The sequence below is a fragment of the Hakea prostrata genome, chromosome 4 (assembly GCF_041222555.1).
Source record: "Hakea prostrata isolate BN-2017 chromosome 4, UWA_Hpros_2, whole genome shotgun sequence".
Classification (NCBI taxonomy): domain Eukaryota; kingdom Viridiplantae; phylum Streptophyta; class Magnoliopsida; order Proteales; family Proteaceae; genus Hakea; species Hakea prostrata.
Window position 1 is genome coordinate 13,280,663 of NC_142603.1, and position 25,128 is coordinate 13,305,790.

Genomic DNA, 25,128 nt, shown 5'->3' on the forward strand with positions numbered 1-25,128 from the left:
TGTATATGGCTTAGATAACCAGGGTTCAGAGCACAATTTGTCGCAATGGTTGATGTTGAATGTGGCTTTTGACAAATGAGAAATCCGGTTGTTTTCTATATAACCAACTGTTGGGAATTCCCAAGATCTCTTCTGTTTCCAAGGTGGAGATGAAAAAAGAACAGCACAAAACAACCACCAAAACTGTCAAAATGAAATGGTAACATTCTCCCCTTCCATTTCTCCTAGACAAAAATTACTTCAAATTTAGCACATAAATTTCTTTCAACATAATTCCTAAGATCAGCATCCTTGTTGAATCTGAAAGTGTATAATGCTTGCTTCTGTGTCATGCCAACTGGATATATTCTGTAGATTTTAAGTTGAGCCCCTCCTCTGATGCTCTCAGGTCTTTCCTCTTTCCATATTGGTATGTGATTCAGAGAGTTGAACTTATTGAGAACAGCAGACTCCAAGGCCATCAAGGTCAAATTGCTGGACCTGCCCATAAATGAATAGGAATGAGAGAATTTCTTTCTTTAAAATTATAAAAAGATCATATATGTTGGGCCAACCAAACTAAACCATAAGTAGAACCAAGTTCAAGCTCCTGGCTTTGAATCAGCAGAAAACTATATCTACTACATCAAAAAGTTAAGCCTAAAATACACAGAACAATGTTGACCAGAGAAGAAGCATATATATTACCAGCATGATTGGGGCATAAAAGGGAGTTGAGGATACATTAGTCAACCATGGGATCGAGCACTAATCAACCTCACCGAATGAGGATAGAACATCTCACTGGAAAACGCCATAATGAATTAATTTCTTTCTTCCTCTTTTTTTTTTTTTTTTTTGGGGGGGGGGGGGGGGTGTTAGAAAAATAATACCTTGATTTGGTATGCAACAGAAGCTACTTTTAATTTGTTCTGAGCCCACAAAATGGATTCAATAAGTTCCTACCAAACATAGGACAGGGTGAGGGATATTTAATTTTCATTGTTTTAAAAATGATTTTCTCTTGAAATAGTTTTCTAACAGACCCTCTGAAGCATTAGTAGGCCCCATGAATGGGACTTGGAACAATGTTTCTATTTTCAACCTTTGTACCAATGCTTGGTAATCAAGATCCTTTTCCTATCTCCCTTAAAAAAAATATTGAGCGTCAGGAGGATCAGTAGACCCAACATCCCCACAGTTATGAGAAAGCATTTCTACTGCCTAACACGTAAGGTCATAAATTTAGTCAACAGCCAAGAAAATGAAAGGAAAACATTTTATGAAGCCATGGAGGATGAAATTACTGGCAGATGCAAATAAAATCCAACTGGTAAACCAGAGCCAATAGTATGCATAAATAAGTAGTAATAGAAGGCTGGAAACGAGGATTACCTCATGAAAATGGAATCCATATAAAACCTCCCTCTTTCTCGCACATATAGATGATAGACAGTTTCTGTCCCTTGGATGCACTTGCAGGGACGTTTCTGGTTCTTTTCTTCACTCTCCCAGATCCTTGTTGCAAGGTGAATGCAAAGGCGGCAAGAGGAGTGGACTGCAGCCATATCCACAAGAGCCTTGAAAGAATCAGATGGGCCCTCATACTTCCACCTATTGGATGGTTACACGTTAGCCTCAAATTCCATTCGGCAAACCAGATCAGAAGAATGAGAAGTTACACGTGTAACTGAATTATTATCCACACCTGAATAATCTCTCTGTAATCAATGAGGGAAACAAGCCAATGTGATAGAGTCAATCTCCTATAAAAGCCTAAATTGTTACCTTATGGATTGATTATACGCATCAGTATTTTCCGCAAGGTACTTCATCGTCTTGGCAACTGAAGGAAGATCACTAATCTCCTTAATATGCAAAACCGAACCAATCGATGGGGCAAATTCTTGGATATTTGGAGCACCAACAACCACAGGGACAGATCCTACGATTTTATTTTAATGAAAAAAAAAAAGAAAAAAAGAACGAGGAAGAAGAAGAAGAAGATTAGCAATACTGGCTTAAAATATTAAATTCAAGCAAACTTAAAAAGAATTCTTGTGCCTAATCAGAGTTCTGAATCCCTGATTCGCTAAGCTGGTCAAAGTTGACCTGGCCTTCAGAAAATATGCCAGAGGGCAGGCTTGGTTTTAAGACATTGGAGTCAATACATATAAAATACCCAAACATTCAAAAAAAATCCAGAAATGAAACGGAAATTCATGCATGGAAAAGAACTAAAAATGACATACCGGCAACCAGAGACTGGAAGAATTTCTCTGTGACATAATCCTCCTCCACAGAATTTTCAAAAGCTAAGCTAAACTTGTAACGCTTCAGTGTCTCCAATTTGTCCACTGTAAATCATTGAAAATTTTATAACCAAGTTGACTGGAACTGAATATGGTATTGGCACGTGGAATAGAAAAAGAAAATAAATTAGGAAGTTTGGTACTAGGAGTCGTAAACTCAAACTACAAAGACACTAGTCCTTGGTATTAGTAGTAGAAAACTCAAACTACAGAGACACTAGTCCTTGGTATTAGTAGTAGAAAACTCAAACTACAGAGACACTATTCCTATTAACTCCAAACAACTTTCTCGTACTTGATCATGCAAGGTAGCTACTCCCAGGTCAGCTAACATAATTGATCCATTCTCTATCCTTCCTTGTTATTACCAAATATAACTTCCAAACAACCAGTTAAAAATCAGAACAAAGGAAGAGAAAGAATTGAAGAACCTGACCCAGCGCAGAATCATGTGTGATTACTGCTGCTGCACACACACACGCACGCACGCACACACACAAAAAAAAAACCCAAAAAAGGAAAGAGACACCTAAGCAAATTAAGTCAAAAATAGGAAACTAACACTTGGTAATACAAAGCAACATATACGATGGGGATTCTCCCCCTATCATGAATACACCAAAGACTAATCTTAAGTAGCGAATTTTGTCCAAATGTTATTCTAGAGCAACAAATCCAAGTGTTCCAAGCCCTTTTTTCTTTTGCTGGGAGAGGGGGGGGTAATATGTGTGGAAAATAAGTGATTTGCAGGTGTTTTTTCACAAATGTGTGAAATCAATCTAGTTTACTGAGAATATGTTGAAATTTCGACCAAGAAGAACCAACTTATGGCATTTTTGTAACCAACTTTATGTCATTTCGATCAGATACCAATATCTCGGCTAGGATTTTTCATGTTTGTTGATTCATGGCAATCTCATCTTCGTACATGAATGATTGATGAGCATATTTATGTGTGGAATCTTAGGGCATAAAGCATGCATTTTACACACTAAATAGAGCTACCTTTTCTATTATATTTGCAGGTCTTAAGATTTCTTTGGAGTTTATGAGATACTTTGGATTATCAGGTGGGACACATGCAATTTTACATGTATGGAGTAAAGGAGGTCCACTTTAATTTCTTAATTGTGAAGAGGACCCAATTTAAGCATAATGGGGCGGAAGTGGATCGAAATGCAAACCTAGGCCAGATCAATCATTCCAAAGAAACTATTTACGATCAAGGGCTTAGGTTTATTTTTATTTTTTATTTTTTTCTAAAAAAATAAACCTAAGCCCTTGTACATATAGCATATAGGGCCCACGAAGTAGTCAAATATTAGGACCTCCTTCCACCTTTTCCAAATTATTCTAAGATTTTATGAAATCTTTTATTTTAGGGATAAATATTGTTGCCCCCCCCCCCCAGTTCTACACGTGTATTTTTATCGTTGATATATATATATAAAAGCACCCTATTGGTAGTAGGAACTTCCTAAAATTGTTAACATCAAATTAGACAATAAATAAATAAAAATATATTGGAAGTAGAAACTTTTTTAAATTGAACACGTTAAATTGGAAAGTAAATAACAAAATTAAAAATAACACAAAAACTTAAGAACCACTATTTTTTTATTACCAAATTGAAGAGTACATATATAAATTTGAAAATGAGTTTCCTTTTCTTTTCTCTCTTTCTTTTGACTAGAAAAGAAGATTATTTAATTAAGTCTAAGTTTTCCCTAATTACTGAGGATAGTAATGTAATTTAATATAAAGTGTAAATAAGTAATATAAAACCATAGGGTTAATTTGAGATTTTTAAATAAATAAAATATGACATGTCATCATTTAACTAACGGAGTTTAACAGTAAGGGGGCAATAGTAATTATAGGCAAAGTTGAAGGTTGCATTAGTAATTTCAAAAAGTATAGGGGATAAAGTAGTAATTAAGCTGTAGTATGGGGGACAATAGTAATTATCCCTTCATTTTATTAGATTCTTATTTACTTCCTTAATTATCTTTCTCTCTCTTATCACCTTCCATTATTTATTTATTTATTCTTACTTTTTTCTATCACTTCCTTTTTTTTTTTTTTTTAAGTTTCTATTTCTCACTTCCATTTTCCCTCCCCATTATCTTCTCCTCTCTTCTCCACACGACACATTCTCACACTTTATTTTATTCTATTTTCTTTCCTTTTTCTTCTCTCTCTTTCCAATTTCACTCTTTTTCCCATTCTTTCTCTCCCACTGTCTCTTCTCTCATGGATTCCTTTTTCATTGTTTTATTGATTTATTTTCTTTATTTCCCTACTTTCCTCTCTTCCATTAACTTGCTTTGATTTTATTATTATTAGTTTATTACTACTATATTTATAATTTTTTTGGATGGATATATGAATATGATATAAACGTCCCAAAGGGAAGAAAAGTATAGGGGGGAAAGAAAAAATTTTCCCCCTGTTCCTTAAGGTGTCTACAAGAGGTTATTATTATCATTTATCACTAGTACTATTGTTATTATTATTATTTATTTATTTCCCTATTTGCACCCCCTTCACCAATCCTCTATAAATACCCTCCCAAACTTAGACTTAGCTTACAATTTTCCTTCTCCTTAGTTTTGTTTAGCTATTCTCTTTCTTTGCATGCTTTGTGGGTTTCAATTTTTAGTTTCAATGTTTAGGCTTTCAATTTACATGTAATGCAATTAGTTCTTTTTAGTTGTTTCTTCCTTATGCAAGTGTAATTTAAATTTGATCAATGCAATTTGAGTTTCGTTCCCGTTCAAGGTTCTTCATGAGATTGTTTTTCACTGGGTCAAACAATTTCAGATTTGGTTTAGTCCAAATTTGGCTGTTATGGTCTGTTGAATTTCAAATCGATCATTTGTTCTAGTTATTACAAGATTTCAATGCAAGTAGCCTTTGTCAATAGTCTTCTTGTCCCCCTCTATTCCCACTTCTGTCTATCATTCATGTTCCTAATTTAGGAATTTACTTTTCAGCAACTTATTACTATTTCCCCCCCCCAAGTCTTTGATCAGAGATGCCTACGGTCGTGCCTCTCTTTGGTTAAGGTTCCCTACTCATTCATTGTTCTGTTTATTTATTGTTATGTTATTTTTTTCCGCATTTTTTATTATACCCCTTCCCTCGAACAGTAGACTGTAAGCTACGACAAGGGGTCCACGGTCAAATGCTTCTTAGCTGCACTCCCCTTCCCTTGATCTTGAGCTGACACTCAGATCACTTTCCTTTTTATTATTATTTTTTTATTTCATTTAATATATCTATTATTCATGCACCTTTTTATTTTAGATGTGTTTATTTTTATTTCCAATTTAGTTTTCATTAGATGCATGTTTAGGACCGCTAGTTTGAATTGATTAATTGAAAAATTCCATCTCTCTCACGTTACTTTAAGAGAGTAAAAACTAAGTGGTATACATCCTTGAGATCGACCCATTAGCTACATGATACCGTATGCTTGCAGTTATTTTTAATTTCACAAACAAGTTTTTTGCCGTTGCTAGGGAGGTATTATCTATTTGGATTTTCTCAATTTAGGTAAATCAAAGTGATTTTAAAAAATTTTGAAAAACAGAAAGATCCATTGTGCTTTGTGGTTTATTACTAGTATTATTTTACTTTTCTTTTTATTAGGTGGTTAGTGTATGTGTCTGGACTTGTGAATCTACCAATTGACTTATGCGAGTATCTACCTTGACCATGGGTGATGTACCTCCACCTAAGACTTAAAGGATAGGTTCTACCCTATTAGGATAACACAACCTCATACATAAGCTCACTTGTAGTTGCAGCCTAAGGGGAATAATTCTGAACTTAAGTTCAATTCATTACTACATTACCCCACTTTCATGGGTTGTCCTATAAAGACGCATATTTGTTCTTGAGAGAATTTAAAAAGGTATTCGTACTCATCAAGATACAACAACTCAATGAATATGCTGTTAAACTTATATGCATTCCCTTCTCACTATAGAATGGAGCAAAAAAGTGGCTTTCTGGGCTACCAACAAATTCTTTCACCACTTGGAATCAGTTAACAGTAGCATTCTTTAAGAAGTTCTCCCATTGCATAAAACAAATAAACTCAGGAGTGATGTTTTGCAATTTAGACAGAAGCCACAAGAATCGTATTCCAAACTCATGGAGAGGTTCTAAGCCTTCTCCAAGAATGTCCCCATGATGAAATTGAAAAATGGCACCTTTGGCAAATCATTTATGAGGCGATTGATTATCATACCAAGCAAATGTAAAGTTTATGTGTCCTTCAGGTTTTACTGCTCATGAGGACAATGAAAGAAAGGGAGTGAGAGTCCGCCCAAGAGAATGAAAGAGCAATAAGAGGTAGATGTTATTATTTGATGGAATAACTGCTAAAGAAGCTCATCTTGATAGCCTCATTAAGAGGATGGAAGATATTATTCTCAAAGCACCAAACCCAATCCATCAAGTCAATCACCAAGTTTCTATGTGCAATTGGTGCCACTCACTTAGACACATCATGAAGGAATGACCCAACACCTCTGGAGGCAATATTATTAGTAAAAATAAAAGTGGACTTTTTCAGAATAATCCATACACCGATACTTACAATCGACAGTGGTGTAATCATCCTAATTTTTCTTAGAACCATGGGAGCTCCAACTTCCAAAATAAAGAGCATTTTGGCACCCAAAGGACCAACTTTGCACCACAAAAATTTGCATCTACTTTTCCTAGGCCTAATTTAGGTCCTTAAGCCAATTTTTCTTGACTATCTCTCCAAGCACCTTACTAACAACCCCCTAGTTTTACAAATACTAGAGAAGCAATTAGAATTAGTGAACTAGAAAAGAATATGGCCCTTCTCATGACAAGTTATAACAATGTGGAAAGACAACTCGCCCAACTTGTCACAATTTCTAAATGAAAAGGACAATAGGAAAGTTACCTAGTCAACCAGAGCCTAATCCTAGACATCAAATGTTAGCTTAGTAAGGACTTCCTACCCCTTAGCTCAATGTTGTGTAGAGTCAACAACCACAAGGGCCTTTAAATGAGTGCAAAGCAATGTATGCTTAAAGTAATGGTCGAGAATATCTACAGGTCAGTACTCTTAGACCTCCACCATTTGACTTGCCCACTATTGAGGCTAGTACCATGCCTCCCATTTAAGGTTGGTCTATGGACCTGATGTGATTTTAGACGATTTAGTTGAAGAGACCCAAAATGGTTCTTTAGAGAGAGAGAGAGAATCCCTGACAGAGTCCATATTCCACCCTGCCCCTTATTCAAACTGTCTGGTTAATAAGAAGAAGACTGTTTTTATAGAGAAAATTTTAGATGTCTTCAAAAAGGTAGAAGTGAACATCCCTCTTTTGGATGTCATATACCAGATCTCTGCCTATACGAATATTTTGAAAGATTTATGCACTCATAAAAGAATTGCTAGTGTTCCCAAAAAGGCTTTCTTGGTAGGTAACATTAGTTCCATAATTATTCAACCTATAGCTGCCAAGTATAAGCGTCCACGGAGTCCTACCATAGTTTGTGTCATAGGCAACCTACATTGAACATGCCTTACTTGATCTTGGTGCAAGTGTGAATCTTTTGCCTTACCATGTATATAAGTAACTAGGATTAGGAGAATTGAAAGCAACTAGAACTACTCTTCAATTGGCAGATAGGTCTATTAATGGTTGAAGATGTTTTACTTAAGGTGGGAGAATTTATTTTTCCAATTGATTTCATTGTGTTATATACTAAACCTCTCAATCAAGGATTAAATCCCAATAATTTTAGGAAGACCATTCTTGGCTACCAGTAATGCATTAATCAATTGTCGGAATGGCCTCCTACAATTGTCTTTTGGAAGTCAAACTGTGGAGTTTAACATATTTATGATAGGGAAGCAACCACATACGAAAGAAGAGGTCAATATGCTTGAGGATTTTTTTGGATCTCCCTGATGATTTGGTTACTAACTTCGATATTGATTTTGATTCAAAATTCTAAGAATGTATGATTATGTTGGATGATATTAATGAAACTTTCTTTTCTGAAGTCTTAAGTCTTTACACTCCTTTAGAGCCTATTAGACCCACCCCTATCCATCTCCATCCTATACCCTCAACCACTGAACCCTTTAAGCTAGAATTAAAAGAGTTGCCTTCTAATTTGAGGTATGCTTTCTTAGGAAAAGAAAATACTCTTCTTGACATTATTGCCTCTTATTTAAATTCTGATCAATAGGAAGAGTTTATCTTGTTGTTGAAGGAGAATAAAGAAGCATGGCTGACATCAAAGGTATTAGCCCTTCCATCGTACAACATCATGTCCACCTCATGGAGGATGCCTAACCTTCTAGGGATCCTCAACGTACGGCTAATCCTGTGATGTAAGAAGCAAGTAAGAAAAAGATCATAAAGTGTTCAAATCATGATATCATCTATCCTATCTCTAATAGCCAATGGGTAAGTCAATTCAAGATTTCAAGTAGTTCCAAAGAAATCTCGAATTACTATACTACAAGTTTTTGACAATCAGTTGGTCCTACCCACATTCAAACTAGATGGCGAGTATGTATTGATTATAGGAAATTGAATGCCACAACTTGGAAGGACCATTTTCCTTTACCTTTTATTGACCAAATGCTTGAGAGATTAACTGGCCATGAATATTATTGTTTTCTTTATGGTTATTCTGGTTATAAACAAACCCCATTGCCTTAGAGGACCAGCATAAAACAACCTTCACATCCTTCTATGAGACTTTTGCTTATCAATGTATGCCCTTTGGCCTATGCAATGCACCTGTGACATTCCAAAGGTATATAATGAGTATCTTCTCAAACATGCTAGAAGTTTTTCTTAAGGTCTTTATGGATGATTTTTCTATTCATGGTTCTTATTCTAAATGCCTTCCCCATCTTAAATTGGTATTTGAGAGATATATAGAAAAGAATTTAGTTCTTAATAGGAAAAAATGTCATTTCCTGGTGAAAGAAGTAACTGTTCTTGGGCATGTCATTTCCAAAGATGGGATTAAAGTAGATAAAGCCAATGTGGACCTTAATTTAACCCCCCCCCCCCCCACCCGACCCAAAAAAAATCTGTGAAGGATTTTAGAGCTTTTCTAGATATGCTAGATTTTACCATCATTTCATTAAAGGCTTTAGTCAAATTGCAAGACCCCTCACCCAATTATTGGCTAATGACCAATCTTGTCTTCTCAATAGAGTCTTTAGAGAATTTTGAACATCTGAAAAGAGCACTAACCAATGCCCTCATCATTCAAGCCCCTGTTTGGACTGAACCTTTTGAATTGATCTATGAGGCATCCGATTTTGCTATTGGGGCTATTTTAAGGCAAATGATCAACAAGTTACCCCATGTCATCTATTATGCAAGTAGGACTCTAAATGATGCACAACTTAATTGCACTACCACTGAAAAAGAATTCTTAGCTGTTGCTTTTGCTTTAGAGAAAGTTTCGGTTGTACTTGGTTGGATCTCATGTGATTGTCCATACAAATTATTCCTCCATTCGATATCTTGGTCGGAAAAAGTATGTCAATGCTCGTTTTATTAAGATGGGTTTCACTTCTATAAGAATTTGGTCTCGATATTAGGGATAAGAAAGGAAGTGAAAATCTTGTTGCAAACCACTTGTCTAGGCTTCGTAATTCTATAGTTGATTCATCCCCAGTGACTGAGAACTTTCCTGATGAGTAGTTATTAGCGGTGTAGAGCGATTGTAAACTACTTGGTTACAAATGTGTCTCCTGACTATTGGTCCACCCAAGACAAGTACAGATTCCATTCATAAGTGAAATATTTCTTTTGGGATGATCCTTATCTATTTAAAATCTATCTTAACCAAATCATACGACAAAGTGTACTAGATTATGAACAACACCCTATTCTTTCCTTTTGTCACCATCAAACTTGAGGAGGCCATTTTGGGCCCACTAAGACAGCAGCTGAAGTTTTACAATGTGAATTTTATTGGCCTTGCTTTTTCAAAGATGCACTTGCTTATTGCAAGGCATGCTTTTTATGTCAATCTCTTGGGAAATTGAATATAAGAAACATAATGCCTCATAATCCTGTTCTAGTGGTTGAAGTTTTTTATGTTTGGGGAATAGATTTCATGGGCCCCTCCCCGAAAGTCCTTTGGAAATGAGAATATTTTGTCAGGCAATGGATTATGTGTCTAAATGAATATAAGCTTGTGCTAGTAAGATCAATGACCAAAAGGTGGTCATCAATTCTTAAGAAAGAATATTTTCTACTAATTTGGTATGCCTAGGGCTGTCATTAGCGATAGGGGAAAACACTTCCACAGCCGACCATTCAAGGCCTCAGTTAAAAAGTATGGGATTTCCCATAAGTTGGCTACCCCTTACCATCCCCAAATTAGTGGACCAGTGGAGGTTTCTAATAGGAGAATCAAACAAATTCTAGAGAAAACTGTGAATCCTAATCACAAGGATTGGTCCTATAGTTTGTTAGATGCATTGTGGGTTTATCAGATTGCATACAAGACTGAACTTGGTCAATCTGCTTATGGTTTGGTGTATAGTAAAGCCTATCATCTTCTAGTTGAGATGGGACACCGTGCTTTTTGGGCCATTAAAAAGCTCAACTTTGATTTGTTTGAGGCTCAAACTCATACAGAAGGATTAAGGAAGATGCTTATAACAATGCTAAGATTTCTAAAGAAAAGACTAAGGCTTTCCATGATAAACGCATCCTTAGGAAATCTTTCAAACCTAATGAAGAAGCTTTGCTTTACAATTCTAGATTGCACTTGTTTGCAAGAAAGCTTCACTTTCACTGAGAGGGCCATTATATTGTGCAGGTAGTGTATCCCTATGGTGCTGTAGATATTATGGATCCTACCAGTAGGGTAACTCTTAAGGTAAATGATCATCAACTGTAGCCATTCCTTGAGATGCCAAATGTTGATAATGTCGAGGACATGGATATCTATGAGCCTGTTTACACTGATCATTGAAAGGTATAACCCTCTTTCGCCTTGTCCCTGGTTTTCTTTTCATGCATGCATTGAGGACATTTCAATAATTAAGTAAGGGGGGAGGAATTCAACCTTCTTTGTAGATTTTGATTTAGGCTTTTGGTTAGAGTAAATACCCATTCTATTACTATGATGTGTGATAAAATTATAGTTATAAAAAATAAAAAAAAAAAAAAAAAAAAAAAAAGAGGAGTGTTTTGGGTACCATCAAGAATACATAAAAACCTTGTTGAGAGCAAGGTAACTTATATGTATCCTGAGATTAGGCTTCCCTTAGAAAAATAAAAAGCCATTAACTTAAGGCGTTAGACCATCTGTGGATCTTGTAGATCCTTATTCCTTTAGTTATGAGTTGAGACCAAATTTTCTTTTTGGCATGACACAAAGGAAAATTTTAAGGGAGGGAAAAAATGTAAGTGGGGGAAAAAGAAGAAGAAAAAAAAGAATAGAAAGTAAAATTTGAATTCCTTGGAATTGGATTGGGCACTCCAACTCAGGAATTAATGTGACTTAATTGAAACTCCTAAGAAGAAGATTGTTGAAAAAAACTCTAACATCACTATGTCTTTGGGCATATGCACAAAAGCAAAGCTACAAAGTAACTTGGGTTTCTGGTGTTTGCTTCATATTATTTAAGCCAACCATAGTGGAGTAGAGTGGAATTCACTACTCAAAAAGAAGGGGGGCGGGAATTAAAAAAGAAAGAGAAGAATGGTATGAAAAATAAATAAATAAATGAGTGTCATTAATGTCTTGGTGAAAATGTTTGGTAAAAAACACCCCAAATTAGTCCTTGGTCCCCTTTACTCTATGAGTCTTTTTGTCTGAAGCTTGAAGGAGAGGTTGTACTTGAAAGATATAAGGTGTGTTTCTTATTGAGATATATGTTTGGTCTCAAGAATCAATATAGTGTCATAAAGTTCTAGTGTGGGGGTTCTTGAATCAATTGTGAGGCGAATTGCCATAGTTATGGATTGTGTATTTGTACTTATTATTAGAATTAGAATTTGCATTGTTTAATTTTGAGCTAATTGGACTTTTGGGTGTATATTCACTGCAAACACTCAGAAGAAAAAACTCGTCCTTTAAGGGTAACCTAGTGGTTTAGAAGCTTGTTGCACATGCTAAGTGTAATTGTGATTCCTACAAAAGTTTAGGATTTTATTTATTTATTTTCATTTATTTGTTTTTGCCTTGCTCGAGGACTAACAACGCCTAAGTGTGGAGCAATTCTGATGAACACGTTTATTTGTGAAATCTTAAGGCATAAATCATGCATTTTACACACTTATAATAAAGCCACCTGCAGAGTTAACGAGATATATTCTGGATTATCGAGTGCCTCACAGACAATTTTACATATCAAGAGGTCCAGTTTAATTTCTCAGTTGCGAAGAGGGCCTAATAGTAAGCATGATGGCCCGAAGTGGATTGAAATGCAAGCCTGGGCCAAATCAATTATTCTAAAGAAAATATTTACAATCAAAGATATAAGGTGTGTTTTTTTTTTTTTTTTTTTGCAAAAAAGAAAAAGAAATTTCAAGTGTACATATGGGCCCACAAAGTAGTTAAAGATTAGGACCTCCTTCCAACTTTTCCAAATTATCGTAAGATTTTTTTATGAAACCTTTTACTTTATTAGCTTCTTTTTTACTTATTTAATTATCTTTATCACTTTCCGTTTTATCTTTATCTTTACTTCTCTTCTCAACTTGAATCATTCTCACACTTTATTCTATAAGTCAATCAAATCCCTTTTTCATCTATCTGAAAGTGTGTTAAGGTGAAGCTGAAGCTTATCCTCTCCTTGCTGAAGTCTTCACTCTAGTCTTGGAAATAAAGCCGAAGCATCGTCCTCCCCGCTATGTTGTAACAGAGCAAACAAAGCAAGCAGCTTCGCCCCTTGCCTTTCCTTCTATACAGAAAAAGTGGAAGATTTATTTTATTTTTCTTTCCTTTTTCTACTCTCTCTTTCCATTTTCATTCTCTTTTTCCCCATTCTTTCTCTCCCACTCTCTTATTTCTCACAAATTTCATTTTTTATTTTCTTGATTTTCCCTACTCTCTCTCTCTCTCTCTCTCTCTCTCTCTCTCTCTCTCTCTCTCTCTCTCTCTCTCTCTCTCTCTCTCTCTCTCACTTGTATTGCTTTCTAATTTCTTTCTTTCGATATTTACACCCCCTCCGCCAATTCTCTATAATACCATCCCAAACTTAGACTTAGGTCACAGTTTTCCTTCTCCTTAGTTTTGTTTAGGTCTTCTTTTTTTTGCATGCTTTGTGGGTTTCAATATTGAGGCTTTTAGTTTACATGTAATACAATTAATTCTTTTTAGTTGTTTCTTCCTTCTTTTTATGCAAGTGTTAAATTTGATCAATGCAATTCGAGTTTTGTTCCCATTCAAGGTTCTTTGTGGGATTTGTTTTAGGTCTAGCAAATTTAAATTTGGGTTTAGTCCAAATTTGGTTGTTAGGGTTGGTAGAATTTCAAATCAGTCAATTGTCACTATTACAAGATTTCAACGCACATAAATAGCCTTCGTCAATAGCCTTCTCTCCTCCCTCCATTCCCACTTCTTTACACCATTCCTATTCTTAGAAATTTACTTTTTGGCAATTTATTATTGTTTCCCTTCCCCCTGGGTCCTTGATTAGAGATGCAAATACTTGTGCCTCTCTTGGGTCAAGGTTCCTTTTCTATTTATTGCTTTATCTATTTATTGTTATGTTACTTCTTTTTTGCATTTTTATTCATACCCCTTTCCCCGATCAATGGACTGTGATGGACTGTAAGCTATGGCAAAGGGTCCACGGTCAAACACATCTTAGTTGCACTCCCCTTCCCTCGATCCTGAGGTAATACTCGGATCACTGCCCTTTTTATTATTTCTTTTTCCATATCCATTATTCTTGCTTTTATTTACTTATGCACCTTTGTATTTTACATGACGAATGGTTAGGCATGTTTAGTTTTATTTCCAATTCAATTTCGTTAGATGCATGTTTAAGACCATTAGTTTGGATTAATTAATCAAAAATTCCATCTCACTCTCACGTTACTTTAAGAGAGTAAACACTAGGTGGTATACGGTATAACTCCTTGAGATCGACCCGTTAGCTACACGATACCGTGCGCTTGCGATTATTTTTAATTTCACAAACAACGATCATGGGATGACCCAAGTCATATCCATATGTTTGCTTTCATATGTTAAATACAAAATGTTACTATTGATTTTGCTTGTCCCAATATCATTGATCTCCCATTGATCATTCAAGATTGATTCTACATTTTTCCTATTCTTTCCCCCATTAAAATAAACAAACAAACTTGAGTCCCAACTTAATGTGTCGACCTCATGGAACACCCCAAAAAAAAAAAAGGTAAGGGCAAAACTGAGGTCAAAACATAAGAGGACATAAAAATGGAAAGAGGAAGTGTGGGACAAAAAAATAAAGATAAGAATAAGAAAAGATGAAAGGAAAAAGAGGCACAGTGCAGCAAGTCAGGGGAATTTCAGATAAATAGGCTCTCCTACATAGATCATTGCCCTCCAATAGGCTCTATCTGAGATCATCAGGCCACCACTAGCAATTTTAGCTCCTTCACTAGGGATTATATCACTCCTAACTGGAGCATCCCTAGGCCTCTGTTGAACATGCCTATACCAACTCAAACTACTCTTTCCCAATTGGCTACTCTAAATTTTACTCTAATTAAAGCTCCCTTGGCCCTTCAGACTGTTCCAAACTTGAGACTCTCATGAGAATGGCTCTACTCGTATCTACCCATCTACATTTCTCTCCTATTATTTGTCCTCATAAGGCTTGTGTATTAATAAACTCTCATTTTTTCCCTGATAGGTGGGGGGTGGAGAAGGTGGCAGCCAGGAGGCCTGACCTCCAGACCTCCTGGTGAGTCTGGGCTTAACAATCAGCATCACCAACTGCTCTGGGGAGTTGTTATAAATGTCCTTGGTGGAGCTTGAACCTGAGATCTCTCATATGCATCGTCATAGTACAGGTACTTCAGAATAATTTGTACACTCTATGTTGGTATTGTTAGCAATCCTTGTTACCTTTTGCCTCAAGGTAAGATACAGGCACAACTAACAGTTCATTAACATACATAGACAACTCTCAAATAATAAATCATCTTTTTTCCTTCTCCCAAGTCCAAACCCCATAGGTTCATAAGCTATTTCAATCAAAGCAAGAGGAAACTCTCCTAATCCATTGCCCACACCCTGACATAAAACAAGTGCAAACTATGACGTAATCTTAGTTAAGGAAAAAAAAACAAAACTAATTTCTCAAGCAGCTTTGAACATTTCCAACTCCTTCATGAATAAAGTATTCATGTTCTTTTCAGAATTTCAGTTTTTTTCATGGTATCTTTTGCATACATCAAGTGGAAAGCTGAATTAGTCACAGAGAACATCAGAAGACAAGTTCATATTTGGTTTTGAAACTACAAGCTTAAGTGACAGGACCAGTACGTCCAGGTAATTGACATAAGTAACTCAATTGATCTTTTGCTTGATGTCATTCCTCCCAAAAGGATGGTGGGAAATAATGGTGCAGGAGTCAACCATGTAGAAACTAGAAATATCTTATCCGAAACCACAACCATATGGCAAGTTCATTAGATTAATTTCCCACAGCAAGGTGGCAGCATTTCATAATATTCATAATTCCCTGTTCTGATTTTCAAGAATACCATGGGTTCTTTGAAGAATGATTCTTCCACTATTCTCAAAATCTCAGAATCCTTGAAGTATCCTCTAAAAAACGACAGATGAATTTTTTTTACTAGAATGTACACAACCACAAAAAAGAATAATAACAAAACAGTAAAAATCATAGTCAGAGTGTGCACCTTTTCCATCACGGTTCCTACGACAGGCACCATAAGAGTCTATCTTGATATTTAATTTTTGTAAACCGTCAAGGGCCTCCAGACGGAAGTTCCGAGCTGCACAATTGGAAACGAAGGCAGCTGCAAGGGCTTTCTCGGTTTTCAGTTGCACAGGTGCCATAATATCATACTCAGCCCATGAAAAATAACCAACAGGAACATCTGAAGAGAGACTAGTTGTCATCACAACATTGTGCCCTCTCCTAAGAAAAGAAATTCATCAAATCAGTTTATTGACTTGTAATTCATTTGCAAATTTCCAGCTTTATCATGCAATGTAAATACAAAAATCATAACGAAGGAAGCCTGCATGGGGATTGCTACCAGCATCATATTCTGTGACTTCTGTCTCAGGTTAAATAGCCCTCAAGTATCTGAAAACCGGAAATATTGAGCCCACACTTCATCAACACAATATGATGACTAGAAAAGGAGTCCTCTTGATAACATTGAACCAGTAGCAATTTTTCATCCATTTGCCAAAATTCTATGATTAGTCATTTACATAGGAAATTAATTCCACGTTCTTTTTATAACCTATCTATTCCCGCTCGGGCTATCACTGTAATTCCATAAAAAAGAATGACTTCACACAGTGAACAGCTTCAGAAAAGCGAGGCTCAAAGCTGTGTCATAGGCATGACATGATAGATTTAGTCCACTTATACTCACAACACAGGTTCTGTGGTAATTAATTCCTGTGGTAATATGTAATTAGTTACTAATTTTCATGTTCTTGGTTTGTTAAACAGTACTTCATCCCATAGAAGTATCACAAACATATTCTTGCAGCTGGATCTTGTATGAGAGATTGAATATACAATAAAACAGTGGTTGTCCTTGTTGATATCTGGTGCAATCGGCAACTGGGGGTAATGATCAGAAAAGTAACTACAGTAGCACTTGGCGGTAAAAAGAAGGGAGAAGGCAAACATATCTCAGGTCTTACGGAATCTCTCCTGTTCTGTTTGTCACAGGTTTTGGCAGCCAAAAGCAACTCAACTTTATTAAACAAAAACATATAGGGATAATTACTATTGCCCCCTTGTACTTTGGTTTTATTACTAAAACCTAGTTCTTATGAAATTCTTGTTGCCCCCCTCACTTTTGATGGTGTAAAGTGGCTGTTAACATTAAATATGTAATGCCTAATTTGCTAAGTGGCTGTTAACATTAAATATGTAATGTCTAATTTGCTAAGTGGTTGTTAACATTAAATATGTAATGTCTAATTTGCCCTTCATTAAAATTAAGAAGTCAAAAAGATGACACTACCCTCATTTATAGAAATCATATTGAATGCCAATTATATCCTTACAATTCATATTTTTAAGAATCAATTTTGGATTTGAAAGAGTACTAGTCGTCTCCATTTAAAATGTGATGAAGACCCAGAAAAGTTTGTGAATGAATTACCTCTTGAGATCTTGCTTCTTCGTCCCTAACTCCATCAGAATGTGTATCGTGATGAAGACGAACTATTTCATAGTGTAAATTTAAGTTGAAACAGCAAGAGCAGTGAACTGGGAGAAAAGAAATGAATCTGTTTGATTGTACTAATTTTTGGAATTTACACAAAAGAACAAAACAACAATGATCTCTGCTGCAGCGTGATACTTGTTAATGAGAGTCTTATTGTTGCACTAAAAAATATAATCACATAGATTTTTAGGTAAGGTTCATCTTTCATGGAATCATTATCTTGAAATTATTTTTCATTTTGTTTTCTTCTGAGAATTTAATTTGGGAATCGGTGGGACCAGACACTTATGGTTATTGAAACTCTTAAGCTCGACTTAAATTTTCCGACTTAAATTTTCCATCACAATGATGGAAGTTTTACAACAAAAATAGCATTTAAGATGTTAATTGATAGGAAATTTGGTAACATGCACAATGGTTAGCATATATTAGTTGATTTTCAGTTTCCAACTTTGAATTGAATTCGATCTTTCCTCATCTTCAGTTTCTATTTTGAGTTTTATTCAATCACTTATTTTCTTTATTCGACGCTTTCTTTTTAGAGAAGAAAACGGATTTCAGGTTAATTTGTTCCCATAGATAATTAAGGGTAGTATTGTAACTTGACAAAATGGTAAATAAGTAAAGAGATAATTCCAGGGTTATTTTAGGGATTTTGAGAAAATATAAAGACACCACATCATAAATAAACTAACGGAGCTTAAGGGTAGGGGGCATTAGTTATTATAGACAGAGTCAAAGGTTGGATTAGTAATTTTAAAAAGTACAGGGGATAAAGTAATAATAAAATCCAAGAACAGGGGGCAACAATAATTATTAATTGGGGACAAGGCTTGTCTATATATACTGAAAATTACTGTCCCATCCAGTGAAACTGAAACCTTTGAACCCTAGTTAATTTATTGTCTTACCCTTATTCCTAATGCCACTAGGAATCAAGGTCAAGCATTAATGTTGATCCTACCATCGGATTGATCTTAGATTTTAAGCTACTTGACGAAGTCAACCTCAGTTTCAACCCTATTTACCATCTGATTCTGTGTCATCGATAAACTTCCCAAATATGAGTTTATTCTGTGTGATTAAGTTCTTGTTTGGTTACTCTTTTGATCATTCAAATTCAGTACTACATTGACAAACCTCTCAGCTGCAAGTCTCGTATCAAAACTACGACTAGTTTCTAATTTTTAGCCTAGATTCCAATTTTGTACCTGCACTCTCGCACCCAAACTGCCCATCACATCAACCACATCTCTCAAACAAGTTTTATACCCACCAAGAGAGAGCCTCAATACAACTTGCAGTCTGCTCTGACCTGATGATCAACTGTTATCAGTAAGTCTCCCATAGAGGTTCAATTCCAAACCCAGTTTTCAGTCCCAATATGTGAAATCAGCAGAAAGACATGTACCTGAAGATTCATCAAAACTCTATTATCATCCTTCAGCCTTATTTCATACCCAAACCCCTGTGTAACCCAGTCCCACTCCCAATTTTAAACTGCTGTTTAAGAACACGACTTCTTTGTTCCACTTCAGTCTTACAACATCTGAACATATCTTAAGTTTGTATGATCCCTGCTTTAAGATCCTATTACGGTACTGATTTAAGCCTTCAATTTGTTCCTATATTAACTTCTGTTTTTTTTCTTACTAGGTCCAGCCTTTTCAAAGTCTATACTTTAGCACACTATAGATAGCATTAAGAAAAAAAAGGGGTAATTACTGTTGCCCCCTTGTACTCTAATTTTATCACTATTTTATCTCCTGTACTTTTTAAAATTTCTAATCCAACCTTTAACTTTGTCTAAAATTACTAATGCCCCCTTACTGTTAAGCTCTGTTAGTTTACTGATGATGTGGCATCTATATATTTTTCAAAATCCCCAAAATAACCCTGCAGTTATCTCTTTACTTATTTACTCTTTTGTCAAGTTATAATATTACCCTTAATTAACTATGGGAAAAAGTTAACTTTAAATTAACTTTTCTTTTCTAAAAAGAGACCACCGAATAAAGGAAAGATTTGTTTTTTCCTCTCTAAAAAGAAATTGCCGAATAAAGGAAATATGTGAATAAAAAAAACTTAAAATTTCTATTTTAAAAAAAAAACAAAAAAACAAAAAAACCTTAAAATAGAAACTAAAATATTAGGAAATATCAAATGTAATTCAAAGTTGGAAATTGAAATCACCTAATATATGTTGACCATTATACATGTTACCAAATTTCCTATCAATTAGCATCTTATATACTAATTTGTTTCTAAAACTTTCATCATTGTGATTGTGAAAAATTTAAGTAGAACATGAGAGTTCCAACAACCATAAGTGTGTGGTCCCACCAAAGCCAAAATTGATTCTAAAATATAAGATTTTAAGGATATAATTGACATTCAATATAGTTTCTATAAATGAGGGTAATGTCATATTTTTAACTTCTTAATTTTAATGAAGGACAAAATAAACATTACATATTTGATGTTAACAACCATTAACACCGTTAGAAGTGAGGGGGGCAACAGTAATTTCATAAAGAAAGAGGTTTGATTAGTAATAAAACCAGAGTACAAGGGGGGCAATAGTAATTATCCCAAAAAAAAATTCCATAAACAAAGCAAAGTCAATTATGAAGGTCTTTTGATTCCATGAAGCATCTAGAAAGTTGCTAGAAAAAACTTGGACAATTATAACAAGTCCAGTATGCAAAGAAAGCCAATTCAGACTGTGCTTACCCACCGTCGTGCCTGTTCAATGTTGATGTCTGGATAATACCGAGAAGATTCCATCGACCGCATGACGCTAGCTATCTGTGCCTCTTTAGACAAACCAAACATAGCATCAGGCTTTTTTCCTGACTGATCAACTCCAAACCTACATCCCACAGTGCAATTCTTGCACTCCTGAGGAAGTTTATTACATTAGCAGCTGGGCCTTAAGATATATTTAAGACACACCTAAATGAATACTTATCAAGTTTTGAAGTTACAACACAACTAGAGATCAAGCCATGCTTCCAAGGGATGGCAAAAGCAATCAGTGGGCTAAAGATTCGGCACAATTAAGAAACATACATTTGTAGCTGTAAGCTTTCCATTATTTTCATCAGGAAAGTTGTTAGGTGTACAGAAAACTGTTCATACTATGAGATGTGCATAGTATGACAGCAATCAAGTTGGTAACCCCTACCGTCTAGCAGTTTAGCACATATCTCTTTCAAGGAGGCAGTAGGAATTTGACTTCCCCTGGCAATTACGAGAGGAGCAAATAGATGAACCCAGTGCCAAAAGCTTCTGCAGAAGCAGAGCCCAGGGGGAGAGGGGTGCACTTCAGCATGCAGCCTTACCTCAGCTATATTTTCTGAGGTTGTTCTGATGCCTTGACCTCAGGCTACAATTGTGTCCACTAACCATTGCACCAAGGCCCGCCCCTTGCAAGAGGAAAATATTTTCTTAAAATTTAAATGCATATCAAAATCCATTAGGAATTTCAGTGGCATAAATTGATGATCCAAAAAATGATTTTATTCAATGAAATGAAATATGTTCTTTGGTGAAATAGATCAGGTCCCCCCCCTTGACTCAAACCACCAACAAGGGAGGGGGGGGGGGGATTGTACCAACATGATATTTGCAAAACAGCACTAGTCTAAGGTATTAAACTTTGAACTGAAACACAGATAACTTCTGTTTTTTGCATTGAATATCTTTCAGTCTTCCTGTTTATTATTGCCAATAAGTAACAATTCTAGACAACCTATCATTGGTTATAGAAATTATGCAAGTTGTTCTAGGATAGTCTCTCTAGAATTATTGTTTTCATGATATGTGGAGGAAAATCTTATAGTATAGAGATAAAATGGATCCATTTGTTTAGAATATTATTGAGAATGGCCTGTCCAAAATATTATGGCTGGATAGATGGCATTCGATAGAAGTATTTTGTACTTGTTGCTGAGACAAGTCAGCAATGCAGGCTCTAGCCACCTGTCCTTAGTTAATGGCATCCTAAACCCTCTAGATCCATTGACTTGCATGATACAATAAAGGGAGTCGACTCAGCTTTAGAGAACAAAAAAGAAGAGAGAGAAGAGGGGGGGACAATTCGTCATTGCAAATCTTATATAGTAGTTCACAAAGGTAATTCTAGTGAACTGGCTTTTTTGTACTATTCTGATCTTTAAGTGCAGGAAAAAAGAAAATTTAGATTATTCATCTCCATTTCTCTTTTTGTTTGGTAAAAGGATCTTTAATTAGAAGAAGGGCAAGAAAATGCCAAGACATCCTGAGTACAAGCTTCAAGAAGCCAAGGAGCGGAATTAGACCAAACAGTCCTACTTGCCAAGGACAGGGCCTTCCTAGCTAGATTATCGGCTACAGAATTAGCCCATCTAGAAACATAATGAACTGACCAAGAGGGTTCCAAAGCGAGCAACTGACGGATGTCCTCCACCACTCGAACAGCATCTATCTCCACAGGTAGAAAGGGAATTACAAAACACTTACTAAGTTTCTGCGAATCGCATTCAAAAGAGACTTTTTTAAAGCCTTCTCTCTCACACCACAGAATCGCCTCCCTTAAGGCCAATGCCTCGCCGGTGAAGATGCTCACGCCCTCGCACGAAATGGAAACAGCAGCAAGACAGATTCCACCTGAATCCCTGAATACGAACCCCAACCCTGCAAGATTTTCATTTTCAGCCATCGAGAAATCAGAGTTCATTTTAAAAGTCCCTTCAGCTGGCGGACTCCAGACCCTGCTCCAACGAGTTTCTGTCTCACCGACCTGCGCAGAGACACTCCAGATCCATGACCTCTCCACGATTTGATTTGGACTCCACACCAAGCCTTTGAAGCAGAGGTCATTCCTTGCTAACCAAATAAACCAGCAGGTGAACACAAAAATGCTGAGAACCTCCATATTCGCTTTGTTGTCTGGAAATTTCAGCTTTCCCCAGTTGTTTAGGATCTGGACCAGAGACTTCTGGTTTTGTGCTTCAAGAATGCTCAAGATTCCCATCCCGAACCAAACCACCCTTGATGAATCACAGTTGAACAGCAGATGGTCGATTAACTCTATTCCTTTGCAACATCTTCTGCAGGTAGGAACCACTTTTATCTGTCTGATTTGCAAATTCTCCCCAGTGGCTAAAGCTTGATTCATTGCCTTCCAGATTCTCTTACTAGAAGACAGACCCTACAAACCAGTTTCTTGTTGATAGGTGGGGAATTAATGAGCGTTGATTTGTGATGCTACGGAATCCTCTATTATTGCTTTTGCAGGTGTGCTTAGATGGATCAGCTCTTTCCATGGAGTTGTATCCTATCCTCTGAGAAGTGACTCTTATGCATTGAAAAAGGTTTCTATGTAGTGTCCCCATTCAGTCCAATTCCAAATTGACTGTTGACATGTTAAATGGAAAAACTAAAGGTCCCTTGCAATAAAGTGGTTGAAGAGCAAGATCCACCATTTGGCTGCCTCTCTTTCTTGAGTGGAATATAAGCATGTGCAAAGGAAGGTGAAATCAACCAGCAGATTACATAGCCTCCTTACCTACCGGTCATGTGGAGACACTTCTCCAACTGACTTTCCAAAAGGGACTCTGTAAATTGTTTAGGAGAGATGCTGATTTTTATCCACTATTGGTTGCAACTCCCTCATTTTTGGAACTTCTGTTGATGCAGGGTCTGTCTGGTCTTCTGTTAGGGGACTCCCATTTCTCTCTTTAAGCCTTGTTCTAAATGAGGGTTCTAGGTGGTTGCATTTTTCTTTATTTCTTTTTCATGTCTCCCATCTTTTCAATTACTTATTAAGAAAATTTTACTTGAGAACCTAGCTGAAGTTTTCTCTTCTCATTTGGCTAAGAGTATAAAAGTTTTTCTGGTGGTCAACAGCTCTAGTTGTTGGTTCCTCCCATTTCATCAAGAAAGAAGCTCCAACCTAACCTCTTTGACAGACAAACCTCACACCTCCATGCTCAAAAAATTTAAAATAAAAAATATATATATTAAGGGGATGCGATTTACCAAGGCAGAATGTTACCCATTGTCTTCAGGATCCCAGAATTTTGTGCATTAAATTTATATGACCAATCATAAGAAAGACAAAAGTTGCACTCGAATTGCAAAGGAAATACACACAAATAATCACAGTTGTAAAACCAGAAACGAAAAAAGGGAAAAGAGATGGGAGAGAAGAGGAGGAACCGACCTTCTCCGAAACAGAAACCCAAATGGGATCAATTCGAAAATCTCTAGAGTAGGTCACAGCATCCTCTCTCTCCAACCACTCCTCGCACTTCTCAATCCCATCTTCTCTTGAAGAAGTGGAATCTTCTTCCTCCGTTGGTAACTCAAAGGCAATTCCACGGGGCGACGAATAATTAACGGTAGACAGAGTTGAAGCAGATGAAGAAAATGAGTCGGTCCAACTGTAGACGATGGCAGCTTTTTCAGCCATGTCTAGGCGACCCAAGAAGGCGATCTCTGCAATAACAACGAAAGCGACGAAAATGGGCATCAGATTCGACCATCTTTTCTTGTTAGGGACTCCAACTCCCTCACGGGTTGTCGCTGTTCTTGTCCCTCGCTGCTCCATTCCAAAGCCCAACAACAAGTTCTGCGTCAATCTTTGTTCTCCTCTTTATTCCACATACAGCTATACAAGTGATAGAAGTTGGGAGCCGTAGACCATTTGATTCTAATACTAAGAAATTTCAGGGAAAGACGATATTTTTTTTCAGGGTTTGGATTGGATAATCAATTCTTGGATTGAACATGAGTTTTGACTTTGTTTTATCCTCTTCTGAGCTTTCTTTGAGAAAAGCTGTCTGGATGTTTTGTCGTCACAGGATCCGTAACGTTCTAAACCTTAAACAAGTCCCAACGGAAAACTGAACTGAAAACGGCCCAACCCTAAGCAGTGGATGATTCGAATTTCTAAGATAAACGGTGGATTTATGATTTAGATTTTCAAATTTATATATCTCGAAATTGCAGAGCCCAATTGTAGCCCATTTAGTACGAATCCGTTTATAAGGACCATCTCTAACCTATGGGGACCAATTTCTTATAGAGGCCCATCTAGTATGGAATCTCAAAATATGATGGATAATTAAGCCTGATCAAAACTGGCCCAAACCAATAGCACTTATAAATGTTTGGAAGTGCCATGATTTTCGGTTCAACTTCAGTGTTGGGCACTAAATGCGCAGCACTGTATTGTCAAAGGTCGAGATCAAAATGTCGGTTGTTGGCAGCAAGTGCTGCTGTGCATTAAATGCGCAACATTCAAGTCTCGACCTCGATGTTTGGCCTTTCCGCTGTCGATGCTTGATAGCCATGCCGAAGATGGATCCTTGAGTTAATGTTTGGGGCAACCTTTAATTAGGAGGCTGAAGAGAAGA

General features: G+C 36.3%; 1 protein-coding gene across 1 annotated transcript; it reads right to left on the reverse strand.

The window, feature by feature from the left end:
- On the reverse strand, positions 1-24,647 carry LOC149018015 (glycoprotein 3-alpha-L-fucosyltransferase FUT11-like). The gene is made up of 7 exons (XM_089152341.1): positions 23,934-24,647; positions 20,463-20,626; positions 16,205-16,446; positions 2,232-2,336; positions 1,768-1,924; positions 1,375-1,593; positions 1-480 (listed from the first exon to the last, which is right to left on the reverse strand). Exons 1-7 carry the CDS (start codon positions 24,318-24,320, stop codon positions 225-227), a joined length of 1,530 nt encoding a protein of 509 aa, XP_089008467.1. The 5' UTR covers positions 24,321-24,647; the 3' UTR covers positions 1-224.
- Positions 24,648-25,128: the final 481 nt, after the last annotated feature.

Bases quoted from the DNA above. Each gene is read 5' to 3' on its own strand.
- LOC149018015 (XM_089152341.1), bottom strand. From the start codon at position 24,320: ATGGAGCAGCGAGGGACAAGAACAGCGACAACCCGTGAGGGAGTTGGA. The intron at 20,627-23,933 runs GTCGGTTCCTCC...AAACTTCCTCAG, and splicing joins GGGTTTCTGTTTCGGAGAAG to GAGTGCAAGAATTGCACTGT. The intron at 2,337-16,204 runs GTGCACACTCTG...AATGATTTACAG, and splicing joins TAGGAACCGTGATGGAAAAG to TGGACAAATTGGAGACACTG.